The sequence below is a fragment of the Danio aesculapii genome, chromosome 20 (assembly GCF_903798145.1).
Source record: "Danio aesculapii chromosome 20, fDanAes4.1, whole genome shotgun sequence".
NCBI classification, from domain to species: domain Eukaryota; kingdom Metazoa; phylum Chordata; class Actinopteri; order Cypriniformes; family Danionidae; genus Danio; species Danio aesculapii.
Window position 1 is genome coordinate 17,595,529 of NC_079454.1, and position 23,219 is coordinate 17,618,747.

The following is a 23,219-nucleotide window of genomic DNA, read 5'->3' on the forward strand; positions in this document are numbered from 1 at the left end:
AGACATTTCCGGGTTTGTCAGTAGTGGAAGGCATCATAGTTGGGCGCAGTGAATGGGAGAGTAAAACGAATATTTTTTTACAATCCTATTTGCTGAAATATTAAAAGAAAAACTCCACGATGGTGTTATCAAGACTTTCAGAAAAAGGGAAAAAATAGTGTGAGACTTATAACGACAGCCAGAGAAGAGAATAATGTCAAATTTACTGTCCTGTCCCATAGATGCTGCATTAGAAACACCTTGCAGTAATTCGTTATTCGTGGTAATTCGTTTTTTTGCAATTCCACAAAGATGATATAATACATAAATAAATACATATAAATGTTCATTCTAAATATTCAAAACTTTCAGGAATTTAAGATTATGATGACTGTTAAAAGCGTCATAACAGGCTTGTAAAAAGGGTCCATAATAAAGTACGTTTGGTTAAACAAAGCCTTGCTGACCATAAGAAACCAGAGTTTCAGACTTAAATTTTTTTTTTATAAATATATAGCTGTAAAAGATGTGCCTCATTAATCAAATCTGCAGGTTTTTTTGTGCTGGTACCACTTACAGCAAGCAGCTGCTTAACAGAATTTTGTCATATATTTGTGTACGTTTTTGATTGACCATTACATGAGCAATTTATCAAACGACAAAGAAAAGCTCTAAAAATGGGCATGTCAAGTCGAGCACACTTTCAGTGTTTTAAAGCTGTCTGGATTTAGAGGGCAGAATGAGACTGAGCACAGACCCAGGATTTCCAGGCCACTTTCTGCACTTTCTATGTAATTGGTGGATGTTGTAATACATGTATGGATTCCTATTTGTTTTCCTTGATGTTTGCACTGTCCTGGAAGTGGTGGTGTGCTTTTTCTCCGTCTGGTCCATTGTGGGACTGTCCGGATTTCATACCTACCTGATCAGCTCCAATCAAACCACCAATGAAGATGTGAGTACCTCGCTTTTACTCTTTATGTTTTCTCTAAATGTATGTCAACTAATCAATCATGCTGCAGTGCTGTATAATAATATCCAATGTTATAAGAATATAAACCGAACTGCATGTTACATGATCATAATGGCTTAACAAATCAAGTTAGAAGTGAACATTCGTGATTTCCCTTAAGAGTACAGTTTGTTTTCCCAGTAGAGATTTTAAAAAGATATTTATTAAAGCCAAATATTAAGCCATGAAGTAGATCAACCAGCTTTGATCTGAATAACAGCATTACAACTTCGGCTTGAAGCTAAGACGTACATGAAAATCTGACTGTCACAAGACTATGGATTTAGGGAAGGAACTACAATCACACGGTGCATCGCAAAAGATGCAATTAAATTAAAAACAATGGAGAAATGTTAAACTATATCAATATTGAGATGCTCATTTTTGTGGTACTCTATGGATGTGGGTGAAGTCCGAAGTCTCTTTGGTCAAGTTTTGTTGTAATTTGGTGGAGTTTTGCGTACAGCATTATGGGTAATGTAGTTTTTCTGCTATTGAAAACTGTTTTTTAAAACTTGATTTATTGTGAAAGATGGTTCAGCTAAAACATTTAACATAGGGGTTTAGCAGTTATTGTTTAAATTTTTTTTTTTTTTGTGGGAAAAAATGAAGAAATTTTATGTATATTATTTTAGTATATTATTACATTTATTCCGAATACAGCTCTGTATTACCCTTGGCAGCATAAATGTCACATAAGACATTTAAAAAAATAAAAGCATTAAATAAAGAACATATTTATCAGTTGCATTATTAGTATGCTAATGCAGTTTACATATGTGGTATTGATACTAGTATGGATGTATATTTTATTGATATTTTATTTATTTGAATAATTTAATTATTTAATAATCATATTTTCCCTCTCAATAACTACATATGGTGACTCAAAAGTGGTCAGTAATATTTTGATTTTGAAAGCAGTCAAAATCATAAAAAGTCTTAAAAGCACACGAGAAACGTCAGTCTATATCGATCGATGATTGGCTCCTGTGCTAGTAGGCAAGGCTTCATTTGCCATATTGACCGTTACATTTTTCCCCATTCAAAGCTATCTGAGTGGAATCTCTATGTATTCCATAATCTTTGCATATATCAAGCTGTAGAATATTGGCAAAAGTGTTGGCATACAGATTTTGTACCTTTTGTTTCTGAGAGTGCAGTATAAAAATGCCATAAATATAATGTCTATATATCGAAAATATGCAAGACACAACCAACTATATAATTTAAAGCTACAAAATATAGTTTTCAAGCTATTGGGAAGTCAATATGACAATACGTTTCCTCAAATCTCCTGCCAGCAGGTTGATTCTGGACCCTGCAAACATAGTTTATCTAAACGCGTCCCTGTGGGAATGAGACTATAACCCAAGATCAAAAGAAACTCTCTGAAAGTTTGACTAGCCGTTACAGGAAGACAATTAATGAGCACTTCAAAAGATTTGTGGTTTGAAGATCAGTAGGTATTTTTATTTTTTTTACTATAGCGCCTCGCAGGAAGGAAAGTATAATCAGCCTTAAAACTCTTTTTCCATCATTGCCCTGGTTTATCACAAGGTTTATTAAGGCTGCCTGTCGTGTCTCTCTGTCTGCTCTGATGTGGGCAGTTTGTCCCTTTCAGCTACTGTGAGTTCTCAACGGTCACATCACTGTTTCAGATCAAAGGTTCATGGTCATCCAAACGAGGCAAAGGCAACTACAACCCCTACAGCTACGGAAACTTCATCACCAACTGCTGCGCGGCACTGTGTGGACCTCTGCCACCGAGGTGAATGCAGGAACTCTTGCTATTTTTCTGTCTTTGTCCAGTGGTTGGTCAAATCCAATGCAGTATTATGCGTATTCCACAGTATTGACCTTATTCTTCACGTACGAGCAGACGTTGCATTGATTTTTAGAAGTTAAAAACTGCTCGTTATGCTGCTTGATGTTGCAAATTGATATTTTCTAATTATATTCTTCATTTTTATGTGTATTACAGAATAAGGTCAATATACTGTGTTCTAGGGGTCTTCAGTTTTTAAAGGTCCCTTTAGAAATGGAAAGGGAATTATCTTTTAAATAATATCAAATATATAAATATTAGGGATGACTGATATTGATATTTCAGTCATTTAATTAAAAAGTGCATGTGTAAACATAAGGTAAGTTGACTTAACGACACCCTTATCATTATGAAATGTGACATAACTTAAATCTGTCATAAACATGATTGTCATATAATTGTGTAATTGTTTTTCTGATCACTTTTCCAGTGGTGGAAAATTAATTTGTCATTAAAAGTGCCAATACACTGACAAATAATATTATAACAGCGTCATTGATATTGAATGACATTTTGATGACAAATTCAGTTTGTACCACTGGTTGAGGTCAAGAAAAATATGAATGATGCTGTCATAAAGTTCATGACACAATTATAATGGCATCATGACAGTCATGTTTATGACAGATTTATGACGAGCTATATTGTCTTGGTCAAGTTGTCATGTCAAGTTGTGATGTATTTATTTGTCAGGTTGTCATAAACAGAGGGTTCCCATGCTTCTTGAAAGTTCTTGAATTTTAGACATGAATTCAAGGCCTGGAAAGTACTTTTAATTTTCTGCAATTTTAATTTTCTGCTTTCAAAAACTGAATGAAAAAGGAAGAAATTCTTAATCAAAAATCTAATCTATACGAGTACTGTGAACTTACTCCATTTAAGTTGTATAGTAATGAGGTATTTAATTAACTCATTACTTTGAACACTGAGCTCAAAACTGTTTTCAAATGAGTAGAATTAACTTTCAGTAATGTTTGAGTTAACTACACTCATTTCATTTGATAAAGTTGACTGTTGGGTTTTACGCTGTATGATAAATAATGCATTTATTTAGTACTTCAGAAACCACATTTGAATATTGCCAGTTGAATTAAAATTATTTAAACAAATGGTTGTTTAAAACAGCCACCATTTTTGAAAATGACACATTCAAAACAACATCATCATGACATTTTGATGTGAAAATTATGTGTAAGTGAAATGTTAAGTACAGGAAGGACTTTCATGGAACTAGCTTTGCTGGGGGTGTGAATCATAAAAGTGCTTGATTTAAAATTATTAGTGATTGAACAGGTCCGTGAATTTGATGTCCATGAAAGAGTGGGAACCCTGTAAACATTGTCGTCTTCGCATTTAAAATGACACAACTTGGTGAATGACGCTTATTGACAGCTGTCAAGATCTCAATTACAGTTGAAATCAGAATTATTAAACCCACTCAATTATTATTCCCCGTTTATTTATTTTTCCCCCAATTTCGTTTACTGGAGAGAAGATTTTGCCCTGATGACAGTAAATAATATTTACTAGATATTTTTTCAAGACACTTCTATACAGCTTAAAGTGGCATTTAAAGGCTTAACTAGGTTAATTAGGTTAACTAGGCAGGTTTAGGGTAATTAGGGAAGTTATTGGTTTGTATTGTAGACTATCGAAAAAATATAGCTTAAAGGGGCTAATAATTTTCACCTTAACTAAATGTTTTTTAAAAAATTAAAACTTGCTTTTATCTATAGCCGAAGTAAAACAAATAAGCTTTTCTCCAGAAAGAAACAAATTCAATAGGGGGACAAATTCTGACTTCAACTATATTAATATAATTGTTATTCATTTAAGTTGCCTTTACTTAATTGCAAAGACTAAACTTGTGAAAACTAAATCCTCAAGTTGGGAACTCTGGGAGGGAACTCTAGTGGAAGGGTTGGTATGAATAACCATTAGGAATAGTACCATTACACCTCTAATGCTTGCTACATTCAAATGATGTTGCATGCTTATTATTATTATGATTATTATTATATTATTATAGAATGTGACATCAAATTACACTACAATCTAAATGTCTAATTTTATAACAGATATAGTTCTAAACTTAATTACAATGTTAAATATGGGTGGGCCCAAATTCATTCGAGTTGAACTGAGATTTTATTTTTAGGACTGTTTGATAAAATACTACATCATCTAAATATCTCACAACTACAGTATATACACACCCTCCTGACTAAAGTCTTGTCTAGTTTTAGGAACAAAATAATAACTCTTGCCTTTTAGTTGATCATATTGGTATCAGAAGTAGCTTATAGAAAGGCAAAAACAATATTTTTACCAAAATAAAATATGATCATGCCTTGATTTTTAATTATTTAATTAGGACAGTTAGGTCTGACTATGCTTAGACAAAAGTTTTGACACTTAATAGAAATAATGTACAGTATAGAATATAAAGTCATGGTGCAGCGGAATAAGAATGAATATTGTGTATGACTTCCCATGATCTTGGAGGACTGCATCCATACATCTCTGCAATGACTCAAATAACTCATGAATAAAGTCATTCTGGAATGTCAAGAAAGTGTTCTTGCAGGACTCCTAGAGTTCATCAAGATTTTTTGGATTCATCTTCAATGACTCCTCCATCTTAACCCCAGACATGCTTGATAAATTCATGTCTGGTGACTGGGCTGGCCAATCCTGGAGTACCTTGACCTTCTTTGCTTTCAGGAACTTTGATGTCGTGGCTGAAGTATGAGAAGGAGTGCTATCCTGCTGAAGAATTTGCCCTCTCCTGTGGATTGTAAGTAATGGTCAGCACAAATGTCTTGATACTCAGGCTGTTGAATGTTGCCCGTCCACTCTGCAGATCTCTCGCCACGCCCCAGTACTGAATGTAACCCCAAACCCTCGATTTTTCCTTCCACCGACTTCTATGAGAATCTATGGTCATGCAGGTTCCAGTAGGTCAAGTATCAAGTATTTATTTGTTGCTCTTATAACTGGGATCGACGTCAAGACATTTGTCAGGTAATGTAGACGATCCCTGAAAGTACCATGACTACTTGCTTGCAAGATGCTTTGGTGGCTTTTAGGCCTTTAAATTTAGTTATATATTTGGCTCGGCTGTTCTTTGCGGTTTTCGTAAAAAGAAAAATGTAGGCCAAAGCATGTATTTTATAGATGCCGAATGTAACTTTTGGGTAAACCATACCTGCCTGAGCACACATGCACTATTTTAAGAGAAATGAAAACTGAGTAAATCCTCTCATGTTTATTTGATTGTTGATTCTTCACCAACCAATTAATATAACTGAATGTCATGACTTTAAGCTATTTAGGAAAAGGACATTCTCTCATGTCCTTTCTACTTTCTTGCAAATCTTTTTTTGCTCGACAACATTCATATCTCTGCATCAAAAAACGTAATTGCCACTCCACAGAAAGAAAAAAAGTCAATTTCACATAAAGATATCCATCAACGTCCTCAGAAAGTCATTAGCCAGGCACGATATCAGCCAAGGGATTCGCGCTGATCTTGGTGAAAAGATTTCTGACCTCAGCAGGTTTCTCGCTCTTTCCTTTAAATATAAGAGGCAAAAACTAATCAACGGGATGAGCGAATGTCTTAGATAGCCAGGAACGTTCTGAATGTGTTCAGATGGTGGTTTGTTGACGTCACGAATCTGCTCACACACCCACATGAGAGCTCCGCGCACCATTAATGACTTTCTGATGGAGGCAGAAAGTGGGCACAGCATCACTGGCTGCCATCTGCTCTGTGTGTGGGCATGTTGAGTTGGAGGTGGACTAGAACACACACACATACTCATGCATCCACTTTCCTCCGCCTCCTCACCCACGTCCTGACTCATGATGGGAATGTTTCATCCATTTCCTTTCTCTCTCTGCAGTTGATTGACAGAAGAGGTTTTGTTCAGCCAGACACACCGCAGCCTGCAACCCAGACCAATGGCACCAGTGCCTGCCCCCCCAATCAAGTCCAGAGTCACATGTAAGATGGTCATATATGTGCGTGTGTGTGTGTGTGTTGGTATTTGTTAGGGCTGCAAAATACATCTCAAAAAATGATCATTATCACAATAATAGTGTGCAATGTATACTTATCACAGATGTGTGATAGGTTGCGTTTATTTTGAGGCAATGGTTGTGTATATACATTTGACCAATCAGATAAGGCCTTGCTATTTTATCCCCACCTCCAAAGTTGTTTCTGTTCTGCTATTGGTTGAGCTTAAGGATTAAATTCAATTCATGTTATTTCTATAGCGCTTTTACAATAGGAGCTTAACATAGAAGTTTTAGTAAATTGAAACAGTGTCAGTCCAGTTTTCAGAGTTAAAGTTCAGTTTAGTTCAGTGGAGGTTTAATTTTCACTGCTGAAAGTCCAAACACTGAAGTAGCTAATCTATCGATGGCACAGCTCCACAAGACCAAAACCAAGCAAGCCAGTGGCGACAGTGGGGATGAAAACATAACTTCATCAATTGACAAAAAGTGAAGGGAAAAAACCTTGAGAGAAACCAGGCTCAGTTTGGGCACGACCATTTCTCCTATGGCCAAACCTCTTGATGAACCCAGTGCTGATAAATAAATGCATACGGTGGGAAGGGAAATTGATAACAGCCAATCAGAGTCACTTTCAATAATTCTAGAATTAATTTTAAAGACTGAGGGCTTTATTTGAACGATCTAGGCGCAAAAGTCTAAATCGTATGGTGCAAAGGCAGTCAGGGCATGTCTGAATCCACTCTTGCTATTTTAAAGGGAAAAAAATATGCTTTGTGCCATGGTGCAGGGTCTAAACAGGGTTGTGCTTATTCTCTTAATGAGTTACGGGTTTGTTTTGAGCATAACGTACATGAAACCAGTCTTATCTCCCATTCTCTTTAAGAGTCAGTTGCGTCAAGCTATGGTGCATTTGGTATTTACATGGTGGACTTTGTGGAAAAAAAAGAAAAGTGGAAAAAATTGAACGCTTCACTAGCAAGAAAACGGTTAATCAGACAATCTGCAGTGCGAGGATAAAGAATGAGCCTCCTCCTTTCGGCCTCTTTACTTTCTCTTTTTCTTTACTTTTAATCTTTACTCCTTAACTTTCATGGAGTAAGGAAACTGTGATGTACGCACTTCACTGAAGGCATCCATTACCCGACATATTTAATTTTGTTTGTTTAGGCTCAAAGATTTGTTTCAGAACTATTTCTAATTTCATTTTTAATTCCCAGGAAACAAATAAATGACCAATAATAATGAAGTGTGGTCAAAAAACACAAGTTATATCCAAGCACACGTCATATTCTTATGCCCCATATAATGACCCATACGTCTCCAAAACCGACAGGTGGACAAATCTAAACTTGTTTTATTGAAACAAATATATAGATGCAGCTGCTAAAGATGGCTTTGGAAGCAAGTTGTGAACAAATGGCCAAATTCTTCCATCAGACATTAGACCTTTTATCAAAATTTACATTTTAAATAAGTGGCAAGAGAGTGGGATGCATTGGAAAATAATAAATTACATGAAATCCAACCTGAAATCTCAAACAGAATTTTAAGACTAGATTGATCAAGTTATTTTTACCAGATGTCTTAATGGGCATACAAGATCAACTCACGCCTTTTTACTTAAAGATGAAGACCCCACCCACTGTTTGTAGCCGCAAAACTCCCCTTACTGTAAAACACATTTTACTGGACTGTCCTGCTTTTTTACTGATTCTAGAAGACTTTTTTTATGAAATGAACTCTCTAAGGACATTTTTAGCAAGTGACACCAGAAAAGATTTTAGAATTCTTATCATGTATTAACACTAAACATCTAATTTAACTTGTGTATTCATTTGTTTGTTGTTCTTAATCGTTTATTTAATATTGAAATGTTCCTGCCATGAAAATAGCCTTGGTTGCTGACATGGCAATAAATTAAAAAAAACATTACATACATTGAAACAAATATAAATATGTATATAATAAATAATACTGCTAATAATAATATTATGCAAATGTAATGAATAAGCTGAAAAAAGCACCCCAAGGTGAAGAAGGCATGGAGGTAGTAGTTTTTATATTTATGTAGAAAAGAATAATTTTTGTAACATTTTAATCCTTGATTTTGTTTTTTGTTTTTTTTATATATGTGAAGGTATTTGCGTATTGCTGTACATCTTGTGTGTATTTCAGTTCCTCAAATAGCAACGCTATTTTATAAATTTGAACAATGCACCTTAACATACCTCTATTTTAGACCAGCATGTCCATGAGTCCACAAACCAGCACAAATGCATTTGTTATTTAGACAATTTGGCGCAAAAGGTGAAAATTAGGGTTGCGTTGGTCTGAAAATAGCAACTACTCGCGCCAAACACATCTTGCGCCTTATTGTGCCGGGTGTATGATAGGGCCCTATCATACACTGTTTTTTTTATGTCTGAATTAGAAAAAATTAGATCTGAACAACATTTTATTTGTTTATTTTAAATATTATTTAAAACAGCATTTCTTCTAGAGAAATGTTATATCGTAAGAAATTCAATTTAACCCGTTTACTTGTATGTCGCTTTTTACATTAATTATCATTCTAAAGCAGCTTCATCAAAGGTGCACATCATTTTACATACATACATACATACATACATATATACACATATATATATATATATATATATATATATATATATATGTGTATATATGTATGTATGTATGTATGTATGTATGTATGTAAAATGATGTGCACCTTTGATGAAGCTGCTTTAGAATGATGATTAATGTAAAAAGCGACATACTGTATATACCGTCATATTGGGGTGATATAAACACACCCAGTCCTTTTTTTCAATTTAACAACAAATAGAATAGGCCGCTGTGAATAGATCAGTGCTCATGAATACCGATGGCTCAATGTCTGGAGTCCGTTTTATCAGCTCAAACTAAATGGAGCTGTCAGATTTTAAAATCCCTTTTTTATAGAATAAATCTTTATGGCATTTCTAAAAAAAAAAACACACATCTTATTTTCTATAGGATATAGACCGATTTAAATGAAAGGACAATTTATGAACTTTTTATTTTTTTTCATAATTTCAAAATTTTATTGTTATTAGAATATGGTTGTACAAAATAACCGCATTACAAATTTATAAGGCTGAACGTTTTGAAAACACAGCACTCATGTGCGAGGTGCTGAAAAAGATGGGAGACACAAATGTAATGGTAATGTAGCTTCATCAAGCATGTTTACATAGAAAATCAAGCCCCTAAAACCATGGTAACCTGCTAAATCACATATAAACTAAAAAGTCAAAACTCTTTTTCCAGCCGACCGGTTAACAAAGCCCAAAACATGACAACAATTGATATTTTTCAGCAGCTATAATCAGCAAAATATGCGAGTGTCAGTCGGTTCAGTGACATTGTTTACATTCCGTGTGACCAATATGGTCAACTTTTGATGCATCATGAAAACATGTTCTCCACATTCTCCTGTACTCTTAATGCTTTTCCTTCAGGGGACGACCAGCCATTTTGGGGGACTTCAATGAGCTAGTGACATTGTAAAGCTGCACTTTTTTTTTAGAAATAACAGATTTGTAACCCCAAACTGTTCTTGGGTGACCAAGGGCTCTCCATCTTGCAACGTCAGAAAAACAAATAAGTTCAGCTACACTTAAATAGGATTTGTCAGATAATTAAGGAATTTGCCACCACCATTTTCTCATTTCATTTAGTTTTTTCAATTATTTAATTTCTGATGTTTATACTATGCTTCAAAACATATAAAACTAAAAATAAAATTGCTCTTTTACTCCAGTAAACTTTTCAACTGGTCAAACAAATGACCTAGATTTTTAAGAAAGTGTGGGTGGATGCGTGTCTGTCTGTCTGTCTGTCTGTCTGTCTGTCTGTACAGTATATATGGTGTTTTTATTAAGAAGAAATAAATAATTTTAAATAGGATGTGAAAGATGCTCAGGAATAATTTTCTTCAAAGCTTTGATCAAATTAATCTGCATTACTAACATCTAACCTCTTTTTCAGTCTCTTTAAATACTCTTCAGCGTGTAAGCTTTTTGATTTTAACCTTCAAATAATTACTTTGCCATTCTTCTTTGCCAAGCCTTTTCTGACCCAGGGCTCCAAAACAAAACTCAAAAAAAAAAAAAAAAAAAAAATGGAGTCACCATTATTAAAAAGGTGTGTTTTTTTCATTCACAGTATCTAATTTACACAGATGCCAACATGTCCAGGTTGCTTGACACAGCCATGAACAAACCGTGCCAGATTCTAAAAGGCAACATATGCTGGTGACTTACAGGAAATAGTCTCTAAAGCTCTTTCCATTCAAAGCGAATTTACTTTGTGCAATATCAAAATATTGCGAATTGAATAGTTTCCATCCCATGTCTTGAAAATAAATCCCTGGAACCTAGTGTGATATATGACTAATAATCATTAACCAATTTTTCCCTCCAAAGTAAGATAGTTTAAGACACAGTAAAAAACTTGCATAACATACCTTGTGGCAGTGCCTGAGGTTTGTGCAAACGATGGTGGAAAAGATGGTAACAGGAGGTACAAAATTATTTGAAGATGGACTTTTGCTTAGTAGTTTGTGGAATTATTAAAACAACATTTGAGAGGGTATGAGATAAGATTGCTTTACTGGTCGGTCTAGTTCAGTGTTGCCAACTATTTTCAATGAAAAAACGTTAAGCTCTGCCTAAAAAGTCGCTAGATTAAGTCATGTCAATTAACATATTACTGACGTCATCACGTTCATCAGTTTCTGTTTGCATGTCAATGCATGTCAACTTCACTAAATTTACTGCTGTTTGAATACAGTATATCAGTATAGATTTGTAGTGAATTTGCCGTAATCTCTCAGATGTAATAAACTCAGACAAGTTCAGAAACTGTCACTAAAATATCTCTGATTGTGAACAAGTAAAGAATAAACGGTCACATTAAATAGTTACATTTAAAAGAAAGGAGAAAAGGATTGGTTTGACTACAAGAAAAATAGCTCACAGTCACCGTGCTAAATCATTTGCCGTCGGTAAGCGGATGGGGTGATCTGCTCTCAGGCTGCAGGTGGGAGAGACTTCTGTATGAGGACTGGGTGCTCTGAGGCGGGGGAGAGGCTGACGGCATCACCCGCAGCTCGTTGAGAAGAGTAGCAGTACAGTATGGAGACAAAAGAGTCTATAAAAGTGTTCAGTAACACCGAAAAAAGTCGCTAGATTTGTAGCTGGTTGCTTTTTTGAAAATGTGTCACTTAGAGGCGTCTGAAAAGTTGGCAACACCGGTCTAGTAATCCAAGCACATCTGGTTGGTCTAGTTATCTAATCACTTCATCCGTTAAAACAAAATAATTTTGATGCGCATGCTCTTTCAAAAAAAAAAAAAAAAAAAAAAATGCTGGGTTGTTTAAACCCAATGTTGGGTCAACTATGGACATACCTAACATTGCAAGTCAAGTAAATTTAAAGTACAATTTTTAATACATTTGTTGGGTTTGTCAATATTTGACTTAGTTTTGATTTGTTTCCATTGTAGTTTATGAACTTTTTCTTATTGCATAAAAACAATATTGTATGTTAATTTGTGGCATTTAAAAAAATGCAGTACTCCAAAATACACATTTAATAAATGGATGGAAACGTGGTTTATGATACTCCTATCATCTGCCAGGTGAAATCCATAACAACCACACACCTTAACAAGTTGAATAATTTGACTGCACAATAAATGCATAATAAACGCATAAATGCTTAATGGAAACACCAAGATGCGTATAAAAAACTCAAATGTGTGATGAACTTTTAGCCAACAAGAAGAAATAACCTTCTATGGAAACACATTTCCTGAATAAAATCCAGCATGTAGATCAAAAAAGTCATGTGATTTTTGTTTTAACAGATTATGTGAAAATAAAAAGGTGCGTCAATCCAGAAGATTTACCACATTGTAAAACATCTTAAATGTTGTTTTGTTCATTCTAAAATCCCTCAGCCAAAGTTCATCATCAAAATGTTTCAGTGTTATTACCTTCAGAACTGTCTTGAGCGTTTGCGCTCCCAAAGAGCGTCTCAGACCTTGAAAATCCACTGCACGCTAATTGCGTCTTCTGAGGTACAAGTCATTTATTATAGACCATTTCAATGTGGTGATGTCATTGGCCCATGAACATTTCCTGCTTGTTATCAAACTATTTGAAATCTGTCAAGATATCGATTCAATCAAATCAACAAGAGGCAATTCAGTCATACTTAATGTAAACACAGCTATCATAATTACATTATCAATATGTGGCTTATTTTGGATTTTTTGAAGCTACAAAAATTAAAAATGTAAAACAGGAAATACGTTGGGACCATTGTTTTTGTTTACATTCCTCAAAATGGTCTATATAAGGAAAAAGGCCCACTGTAAATTCCATTTTGATATTTGGCGCCAGTTTATTAGGTAATGACAATTTGTTCTCATTGGATGGAAACGGTGCTTTATTTTCAGTTGTTTTCTGCAGTATTCCAGTGTTGCACAAAAATTTACTTCGCATCTTCGGATGGAAACATTGCTACATACAGTTTGGAGCCCTGGAATGTGTTTTTCTGTAACATTTACTTCAACCTATTTGGTCTGACTTCCTCCTGGCTTTCCCTTTTCTCTCTCTGTCCTTCATGTTTCCTCCCAGTGTGCTCAAGACCAGTGCATTCAGAGCACCAAATTCGTTTTGCAGGCCGCCACCAACCCACTGCTCCACAGTCAGCCCGTCATTCTGGGTGGAGGACCACCGCTCCAGGCCAAGACCTCTCTGGGCGGGCCGTGCTCCACCATGGGCCCTCCTCAGCCCTCCCTGCCCTCCTCCATCCCCGGGCTAAGCTGCGGAGGAGAGCTGATGGCTCTGCGGGACTCTGAGATCCACTGTCACCATCACCTACACCACCAACACTTCATCAGTCCAGAGGAGACGCCCTCTCCGCCCGCACCTCTGCCCTGCACCACCCACTTGGGCCACCATGTGCACCCGGCGCAGCTCTTTGACCCCGTCAGCCAGGACTCTCTTCATGAAGACTCAGTGCGGGGTCTGGTAAAGTTGAGCTCAGTCTGAGCCCTTTTCAATACCGTCCCGCTGAACTGGACCACAAGCCATACGGTACTTTACACACAGCCTCTACAGGACGTTTCTGATGCTTTAATAGAGGCAGTTCCTGAGGACCAAGTGAGGACCAAAGCTAGTCTTCCAGCTCTGTTATTACTCAACCAAGCTTTTTCTATGGAAGTTGGGTTTTTTTAAGTGTGGAACAAGAACAAAAGGTAACTGCGACTTTATATCTCACAATTCATTTTTGGTTTTGGTTTTGTCACTGATTTTGGTCACTGGAGCAGTACCCTAGGGCAGTGTTTCTCAACCATGTTCCTCGGGGACAACCAGCACTGCATGTTTTGGATGTCTCCTTTGTCTGTCACACCCATTACAGGTCTTTTAGTCTCTGCTAATGATCTTATAATCTGAATCTGGTGTGTTTGGTTAATTAGACAAGAAAATAGGACAAAGCTGGTTGTCCTCCTTCAGGAATGTGGTTGAGAAACACAGCCTTAAGGTACAACAGATAAAAGTTCCATCATTGAACTTTATTTAGCACTAGATTGGTACATATTAGTGTTACTTTTAGGGCTGGGCGATATGGGGAAAAAATGCAATTTCGATAATTTTTACCATATTGAATGTTACAGTTGAAGTCAGAATTATTAGCCCCCACTGTTTATTTTTTCCCCAATTTTTTTTTCAACACATTTCTAAACATAATAGTTTAATAACTCATTTCTAATAACTGATTTATTTTATCTTTGCCATGATGACAGTAAATAATATTTGACTAGATAAATTTTAAGACACTTCCATACAGTTTAAAGTAACATTTAAAGGCTTAACTAGGCTAATTAGGTTAGGGTAATTAGGCAAGTTATTGTGTAACGATGGTCTGTTCTGTAGAATATCGAAAAAATTATATAGCTTAAAGGGGGCTAATAATTTTAACCTTAAAATGTTTATTTTATTTTATTTTTTTATTAAAAACTGCTTTTATTCCAGCCGAAATAAAACAAATTAGACTTTCTCCATAAGAAAAAAAATATGATCAGACATAAAAATCATTTGGGAAATATTTAAAAAATAAAATAAAATCTAAGGGGGGCTAATAATTCTGACTTCAACTGTATGTGTTTTATATAAGTTGTTAATGCTTCCAGATTTAAAAAAGTACCCCAACAATGACTGAAGCCACAACAGTTTAGAGGGTCTATTAAATAGCATAACATTTTCGACCGATAAATTTGCAGTGGCTGAAAATTCAGTACATCTCTAATGTCAACACACTTTTAAATTCCTATTGTTGCACATTTCTACTGTGTGATTGGACTTTTTTTTTGTCTAAATTGATCTAAGAGCCAGAGCTTATGATTGTTATTGACATAAATTTTATCGCAATTTGATTAATATTATTTATTAGCCCAGCACTACATTAAAAGTACTAATGTGTACCTAATGTGTAAAATTAGTTCATAACACAATCTCACTGCAATTCGTAACATTTTGAGCGGCTAATATTTGTATTAATTTGTACAATCTCTTTCGTACATGATAGTACGATTTGCTTATCCTCCAATAAGAAGTAGGTTTAATGCTGCGTTCATACCAGACGTGGATGAAGCATCAACTGCGAGTGATTTACATGTAAAGTCAATGCAAAGATGCAAATAGACATCCTGCTGCACGTTTCGCACTAATGAGGTGGCAATATCAGCCAAAAAGCGAACGAAACTCAATGTTCTATTTATGTGCGCATGCCACATCTGGTGTGAACGCTGCATGATGGTGGGGTTTGGGGGCATGACTCCTTTAAAAAACATTACAACTTCATACTAATTGAATCTTATGGACTTGTACAATTAGCCACTTGTATGTAAAATAGTTATGTTTCCTCATGAGATTGAACTGTACTGTTAAGTGACAAGCCTTATACATATGATTTAGAGATAAATGTCAAAAAAACAAGATGTTAAATTGGTAGTTGTGGCTTCGAGTTACATCTCACAGTTGTAAGTTGACTCCACAATTATGACTTTTCACAGAATTCTCTATGTCTGATATACAGTGCATCTGGAAAGAAATCATAACGCTTCACTTGTTCCACATTTCTTTATGTTACAGCCTTATTCCAAAATGGATAAAATTTATTTATTTTTTCAAAATTCTACACACAATAGCCCATAATGACAATGTGAAAAAAGATTTTTTGAAATTGTTGCAAATTTATTAAAAATAAAAACCTGAAAAATCACATGTACAGAAGTATTCACAGCCTTTGCTCAATACTTTGTTGATGCACTTTTGGCAGCAATTACAGCCTCAAGTCTTTTTGAATATGATGTTTTGGGAATGTTTGACCACTCCTCTTTGCAGTACCTCTCAAGCTCTATCAGGTTGGATGGGAACAACTGTGTACAGCCATTTTCTCCAGATATGTTCAATAGGATTTAGGTGTGGGCTCTGGCTGGGCCACTCAAGGACATTCATCGAGTTGTTGTAAAGCCACTCCATTGATATTTTGGCCATGTGCTTTGAGTCATTGTCCTGCTGGAAGATGAACCGTTGCCCCAGTCAAAGGTCAAGAGCACTCTGAAGCAGGTTTTCGTTCAGGATGTCTCTGTACATTGCTGCATTAATCTTTCCCTCTATCCTGACTAGTCTTCCAGTTCCTGCTGCTGAAAAACATCCCCACAGCATGATGCTGCCACTACCATGCTTCGCTGTAGGAATGGTATTAGCCTGGTGATGAGCGGTGCTTGGTGTTCTTCAAACGTAACGCCTGGCGTCACTCCAAAGAGTTCAATTTTAGTCTCATCAGACCAGAGAATTTGGTTTCTTATGGTCTGAGAGTCCTTCAGATGCCTTTTGGCAAATTCCAGACGGAGAGTGACTTCTGTCTGGCCACTCTACCATACAGGCCTGATTGGTGGATTGCTGCACAGATGGTTGTCCTTCTGTAAGGTTCTCCTCTTTCCACAGAAGAACGCTGGAGCTCAGACAGAGTGACCATCGGGTTATTGATCACCTCCCTGACTATAAGGCCCTTCTCCCCCGATCACTCAGCTTAGATGGCCGGCCAGCTCTAGGAAAAGTCCTGGTGGTTCCAAACATCTTCCACTTACGGATGATGGAGGCCACTGTGCTCATTGGAACTTTCAGAGCAGCAGAAATTCTGTAACCTTCCCCAGCCTTGTGCCTCGAGATAATCCTGTCTCGGAGGTCTACAGACAATTCCTTTGTCTTCATGCTTGGTTTGTGCTTTAACATGCACTATCAACCCTGAGGCCTTATATAGACAGGTGTATGCCTTCATGTCTAATCAACTGAATTTACCACAGGTGAACTCCAATTAAGCTGCTGAAACATCTCAAGAATGATCAAGTTTTTCAAGTTTTTATTTTTATAAATTTGCAACTTTTTTTACATTGTCACTATGGGGTATTGTGTGTAGAATTTTAAGGAAATAAATAAATTTTATCCATTTGGGAATAAGGCTGTAACATAAAAAGTTGTGGAAAAAGTGAAGCGCTATTAATACTTTCCGGATGCACCGAATGCATGCCTGTGTGTGTGTGTGTATGTATGCATGTATGTATGTATATATATATATATATATATATATATATGTATAGATATATATATATATATATATATATATATATGTATATATATATGTATATATATATATATATATATGTATATATATATATATATATATATATATATATGTATATATATATATGTATATATATATATATATATATGTATATATATATATATATATGTATATATATGTATATATGTATATGTGTGTGTGCATATACTCAAGAATTTAGAATTCTGAGGTAAAATGTCTGAATTGCTAGTTGGTAGATATGAGATTATAACATAGAAGTTTTTTTTAAACCGTAAACTTGCAACTGTCATGAGTTGTGGGCTGTAAAAAAATTGCAGTTACTTTTTTTGTGATTGTATTACAATAAGCTTTCTTGGTTTTTCAGTGGCAGCCACTAAATGTGGTTTATAGAACGCAGTGGTGACTGCACAAAGTATTTTCCCAATCTAATTCTCCATAAAGATTTCAAAAAAGATGTTTCATAAAGAAATCCAAGCCTTAAACCAAACAGTTACTAGCACGACCTTAGATTTATAGATAAAAAGTATTTAGATATTGAAAGGTTTTACAGGGGAAATAGCCTATACTACAGTATTTCTTCCATTTAAGCAATGTGAATGATCCAATCGAACACTAAGCTCTACGGTACAATACAAAAAGTCTATATTCATTTTATTACAAAATACTCTGTGTTCACATTGCTGCATTGCAGTGGCTCATCATTGCTGAGCTCTTTTGCAGTGATTTTTGTTTCCATAGTAACAACGACACAATGGTGTAGTGGAATTCTGCTATTAAAAAAATCTTTAAAGATATTGAAACCACAGACTTATCCTTTCTATAGCACACATATCATGTCTTAACATTTAAACCGCTGTTAAAACGGTTTATGTGCTATAGGTTTTGAGTTTAGTTACTCTATGGAGAACATAATGGGAGTTTTACTTCCGGAAGCTGACTGTTGTGCTCTTGGCCTTTTTTTTTTTATTTGAAGCGTTTGTTCAGGCTATAGGAGGGATCATGTCAAACGGACAGTGTTTGTGTGTGTGATCTGATCTTTTGTGGTCCTGGAGCATTACCTGAGCTGCTGAGAAGACAAAGAATCACTTCAGTGTTCGTCTGTTTGTACAGCCTGTGATTCAGACTCATCTGTCCCAAAGTCATTCAGTAATCGAGATGGACGACTTTATTGTGACATCACTGCCTTTATCTCTCTCTCTCTCTCTCTCTCTCTCTGGGGTTCTGTCGAAAATTATTAGTGGTATTATCTATGATAATTATCCTTTGGCTATATATATATATATTTTTTGTTATATATTGCATCAAATTGAAACCAGGTGCCAACACATTATGGTCATGTGATTATGTGCCAAAAAGCAGTTTACTGGTTTTCAACTACAAAAGTGTAATATTGTGGATGGTAATAAATTCACAACTTTTTTTAAATAAACAAAAGAGTTCTCAGTGATTGTCTTCATTTACTTGCCTCATTAAAAAGGCATAACTGCATAATAAAATAAGTGTTTGTCATTATTTACAGAAAAAATAAAACTTTTAGGGGCTGTGTACACACACGTGGGGTCTCATTTCTAAAGTGGAATAATACAGAATTGGTGCAAACTCCTGTGCCACACCCAAAATACTAAATGATATAAAATCCTATACTTGCTGGCCACTTTATTAGGTACACCTGTCCAACGGCTTGATCACGCAAATTTCTTATCAGCCAAACACGTGGCAGCAACTTGATCCATTTAGGCATTTAGACATGGTCAAGACTATCTGCTGCAGTTCAAACTGAGCATCAGAATGAGGAAGAAAGGTGATTTTAAAATTGAATGCCACACTTTGGGCACATTTGTACCAATAGAGCATCGTGCCATCGCCACAGCCTGAGTATTGTTGCTGACCATGTCCATCCCTTTATGACCACAGCGTACCCATCTTCTAATGGCTACTTCCAGCAGGGTAACGCACCATGTCATAAAGCGTGAATCATCTCAGACTGGATTCTTGAACATGACAATGAGTTCACTGTACTCAAATGGCCTCCACAGTCACCAGAACTCAATCCAATAGAGCACCTTTGGGATGTGGTGAAACGGGAGATTCACATCATGGATGTGCAGCTGACAAATCTGCAGCAACTGTGTAATGCTGTCATGTCAATATGGAACAAAATCTCTGAGGAATATTCCTAGTACCTTGTTGAATCTATGCCATGAAGGATTAGGGCAGATCTGAAGGCAAAAGGGAGTCCAACCTGCTACTAGTGAGATTTACCTAGTAAAGTGACCGGCGAGTGTATATTGTGCACCTTCAATTAGGAGGTGGCTGTCCCAAACACTTAACCCATATATTTCAACTTCTGGAAAATGATATTGAAATAATTTAGCCATTTTTCTCGCACTGTTTTCTTTTATTATTTTTAAAAAGTGAAGTAAAAAAATCTGTATTTTTAATTTTATTTTTAAAAGGTCACATGTTTTATGTTGTATCAAAATATTTAAAATGTGTTTCTGTTTCAAATTGTTTGCAACCATGTCAGTGTTTCTGCAGGTTTCACCAAGTCAAATTTAAGACTTTTTAAGACCATCAAGAATGAAATTTAAGACTTCTGTAGGGCTAAACACTAAGGATTTTTCTTTAACGCCCAGCAGAAAAAGATGTACTTGTTCCATCAAAAAAACGAATTATAATTAGTTAGTCAGTCATTTCTTAGCAAATATTTGAAATATGTCGAAACTAGCAGACCCTAGTTGTATACATACATTCATTTTTCAACAACTCAAAAAAAAAAAACTCTTTAAAAACTAAATGGATGCACAACAGACTGTAATGATATTAGTTTTGCAAAATATTTATTAAGATGTATTGTTGGTGATTGGATGTGTGCTGGATCGATTGGGTAACTACATAAACAGGAAAATTAAGACCCATTTAAATTGATTTAAGCAAAACAATATTTCAGTGAACTTAACCTAAAATTTTGTTTTTGAAATATAAGACCATGCGGATACCCTGAATGTTATGATTAGCATCTTTGAACTATAGGCTCAAAAACTGTCACAACCAAAATTTGTGAAGTATCAATAAACTTTGTCTATCCCACAGGGGTTATAAATTTGTCTTTAAACATAGGCTCATACGCAAAAAAATTAAATAAAATACACTTACACAATTGTTTTTTTTAAAATAAAAAAGGGGACTGGGGTGCAGTATTACTGTAATTGATGATTTATTAATATGCCAAATCATATTATTGAGTATGGCACTCATTTCGAGTATGTTGACAGAAACAGTGTGTATATATGCATAGTAATATCTACAGTGCATCCGGAAAGTATTAATAGCGCTTGACTTGTTCCACATTTCTTTATGTCACAGCCTTATTCCAAAATGGATTAAATGTATTTATTTCCTCAAAATTCTACACACAATAGCCCATTATGACAATGTAAAAAAAGATTTTTGGAAATTGTTGCAAATTTATTGAAAATAAAAACCTGAAAAATCACATGTACATACGTATTCACAGCCTTTACTCAATACTTTGTTGATGCACCTTTGCAGCAATTACAGCCTCAAGTCTTTTTGAATATGATGCCACAAGCTTGGCACACCTGTCTTTGGCAATTTTTACCCATTCCTCTTTGCAGTACCTATCAAGCTCTATCAGGTTGGATGGGGAGTGACGGTGTCCAGCCATTTTCAGATTTCTCCAGAGATGTTCAATAGGATTTAGGTCTGGACTCTGGCTGGGCCACTCAAGGACATTCATCGAGTTGTTGTGAAGCCACTCCATTGATATTTTGGCCATGTGCTTTGGGTCATTGTCCTGCTGGAAGATGAACCGTTGCCCCAGTCTGAGGTCAAGAGCACTCTGAATCAGGTTTTCGTTCAGGATGTCTCTGTACATTGCTGCATTCATCTTTCTCTCTATCCTGACTAGTCTTCCAGTTCCTGCTGCTGATAAACATCCCCATAGCATGATGCTGCCACCACCATGCTTCACTGTAGGGATGGTATTAGCCTGGTGATGAGCGGTGCCTGGTTTTCTCCAAATGTAACGCCTGGCATTCACTCCAAAGAGTTCAATTTTAGTCGCTTCAGACCAGAGAATTTGGTTTCTTATGGTCTGAGAGTCCTTCAGAATTCCAGGCGGGGAGTGACTTCCGTCTGGCCACTCTACCATACTGGCCTGATTGGTGGATTGCTGCACAGATGGTTGTCCTTCTGTAAGGTTCTCCTCTCTCCACAGAAAAATCACTGGAGCTCAGACAGAGTGACCATTGGGAACACTGGGCAGGGAGAACCAGCATTAAAAGCACAGGCAACAAAAACAGCTACATTGTGTTTGAAGCTGAAAATCCCTAAATGGTATAATAAATAATCTGATGGGTGTTTTGAGCTGAAACTTTACAGACACATTCTGAAGACACAAAAGTCTTATCTTAAATCTCGAAATAGGGGTAAAATAGGTGCCCTTCCTATGCTGACTTCCTATGCTTTCTGCAGAAACTCATAAACCAAGTGAATAGAAATAAACACCACAAAATAAAAATCACAACTACCAGACATTGTAAAATATATATTTTTTATTATATTAATATTTATATAATATTGCTTATTCTTATACATCAAATTAACATTTTAGAGAGCAAACACATACACACACACAAACATATACATATATACATATATATATATATATATATATATATATATATATATATATATATATATATATACAGCTGAAGTCAGAATTATTAGCCGCCATTTTTATTATTATTATTTTTTAATGTTTCCCAAATGATGTTTAACAGAGCAAGGAAATTTTCACAGTATGTCTGATATTATTTTTTCTTCTTGAGAAAGTCTTATTTGTTTTATTTCGGCTAAAATAAAAGCAGTTTTTAATTTATGAATTATTTTAAGGTCAATATTATTAGCCCCTTTAAGCTAGATTATTTTCTATAGTCTACAGAACAAACCATCGTTATACAATAACTTGCCTAATTAACCTAACCTGCCTAGTTAACCTAATAGGGTATGTGCTGAGCTAGTGCGTTTCCCATACTGGTAAACTTCCGGTGACCCACTTTATATCTGATATCACTTAGCCAATGGAGATCGCTGATTTTTAAAGAAAACAGACCTTAAACGCGCCGATTTTTGCATTGACATACAGTTCACCGGAAACACTTAACCCAGCTTACTGGCAAATTAAAAGTCATATTAGCATGCTTCGGCATATACCCCATTAACCTAGTTAAGCCTTTAAATGTCCTTTTAAGCTGTATAGAAGTGTCTTGAAAAATATCTAGGAAAATATTATTTACTGTCATCATGGCAAAGATAAAATAAATCAGTTATTAGAAATGGGTTATTAAAACAATTATGTTTAGAAATGTGTAAACAGATGTAGAAACTGAAATTGGAGGAAAAAATAAACGGAGGCTAATAATTCAGGGGGGCTAATAATTCTGATTCAAACTGTACAGTATATACAGTTGCCCCCGTTTATTTTTTTTCCCCAATTTCTGTTTAACTGAGAGAAGATTTTTTTTAACACATTTCTAAACATAATAGTTTAATAACTCATTTCTAATAACTGATTTATTTTATCTTTGTCATGATGACAGTAAATTATATTTGACTAGATATTTAACAA

At 35.5% G+C, this 23,219-nt stretch overlaps 2 protein-coding genes across 2 annotated transcripts in view; one reads left to right on the top strand and one right to left on the bottom strand.

Moving 5' to 3' along the window:
* Positions 1-17,516, top strand: part of zdhhc14 (zinc finger DHHC-type palmitoyltransferase 14) — a 49,500-nt gene extending 31,984 nt beyond the window's left edge. The window contains 6 exon segments of the mRNA XM_056480947.1: positions 832-934; positions 2,653-2,762; position 3,310; positions 6,728-6,828; position 7,633; positions 13,531-17,516. Of these exon segments, the coding sequence (XP_056336922.1) occupies positions 832-934; positions 2,653-2,762; position 3,310; positions 6,728-6,828; position 7,633; positions 13,531-13,947 (733 nt within the window). The 3' untranslated portion in view covers positions 13,948-17,516.
* A 4,761-nt stretch (positions 17,517-22,277) lies between these two features.
* Positions 22,278-23,219, bottom strand: part of lgals8a (galectin 8a) — a 23,316-nt gene continuing 22,374 nt past the window's right edge. Inside the window, 1 exon segment of the mRNA XM_056481258.1 lies at positions 22,278-23,219. This exon segment is cut by the window's right edge and continues 1,976 nt beyond it. The gene's annotated coding sequence lies outside the window, so the exon portion shown is untranslated.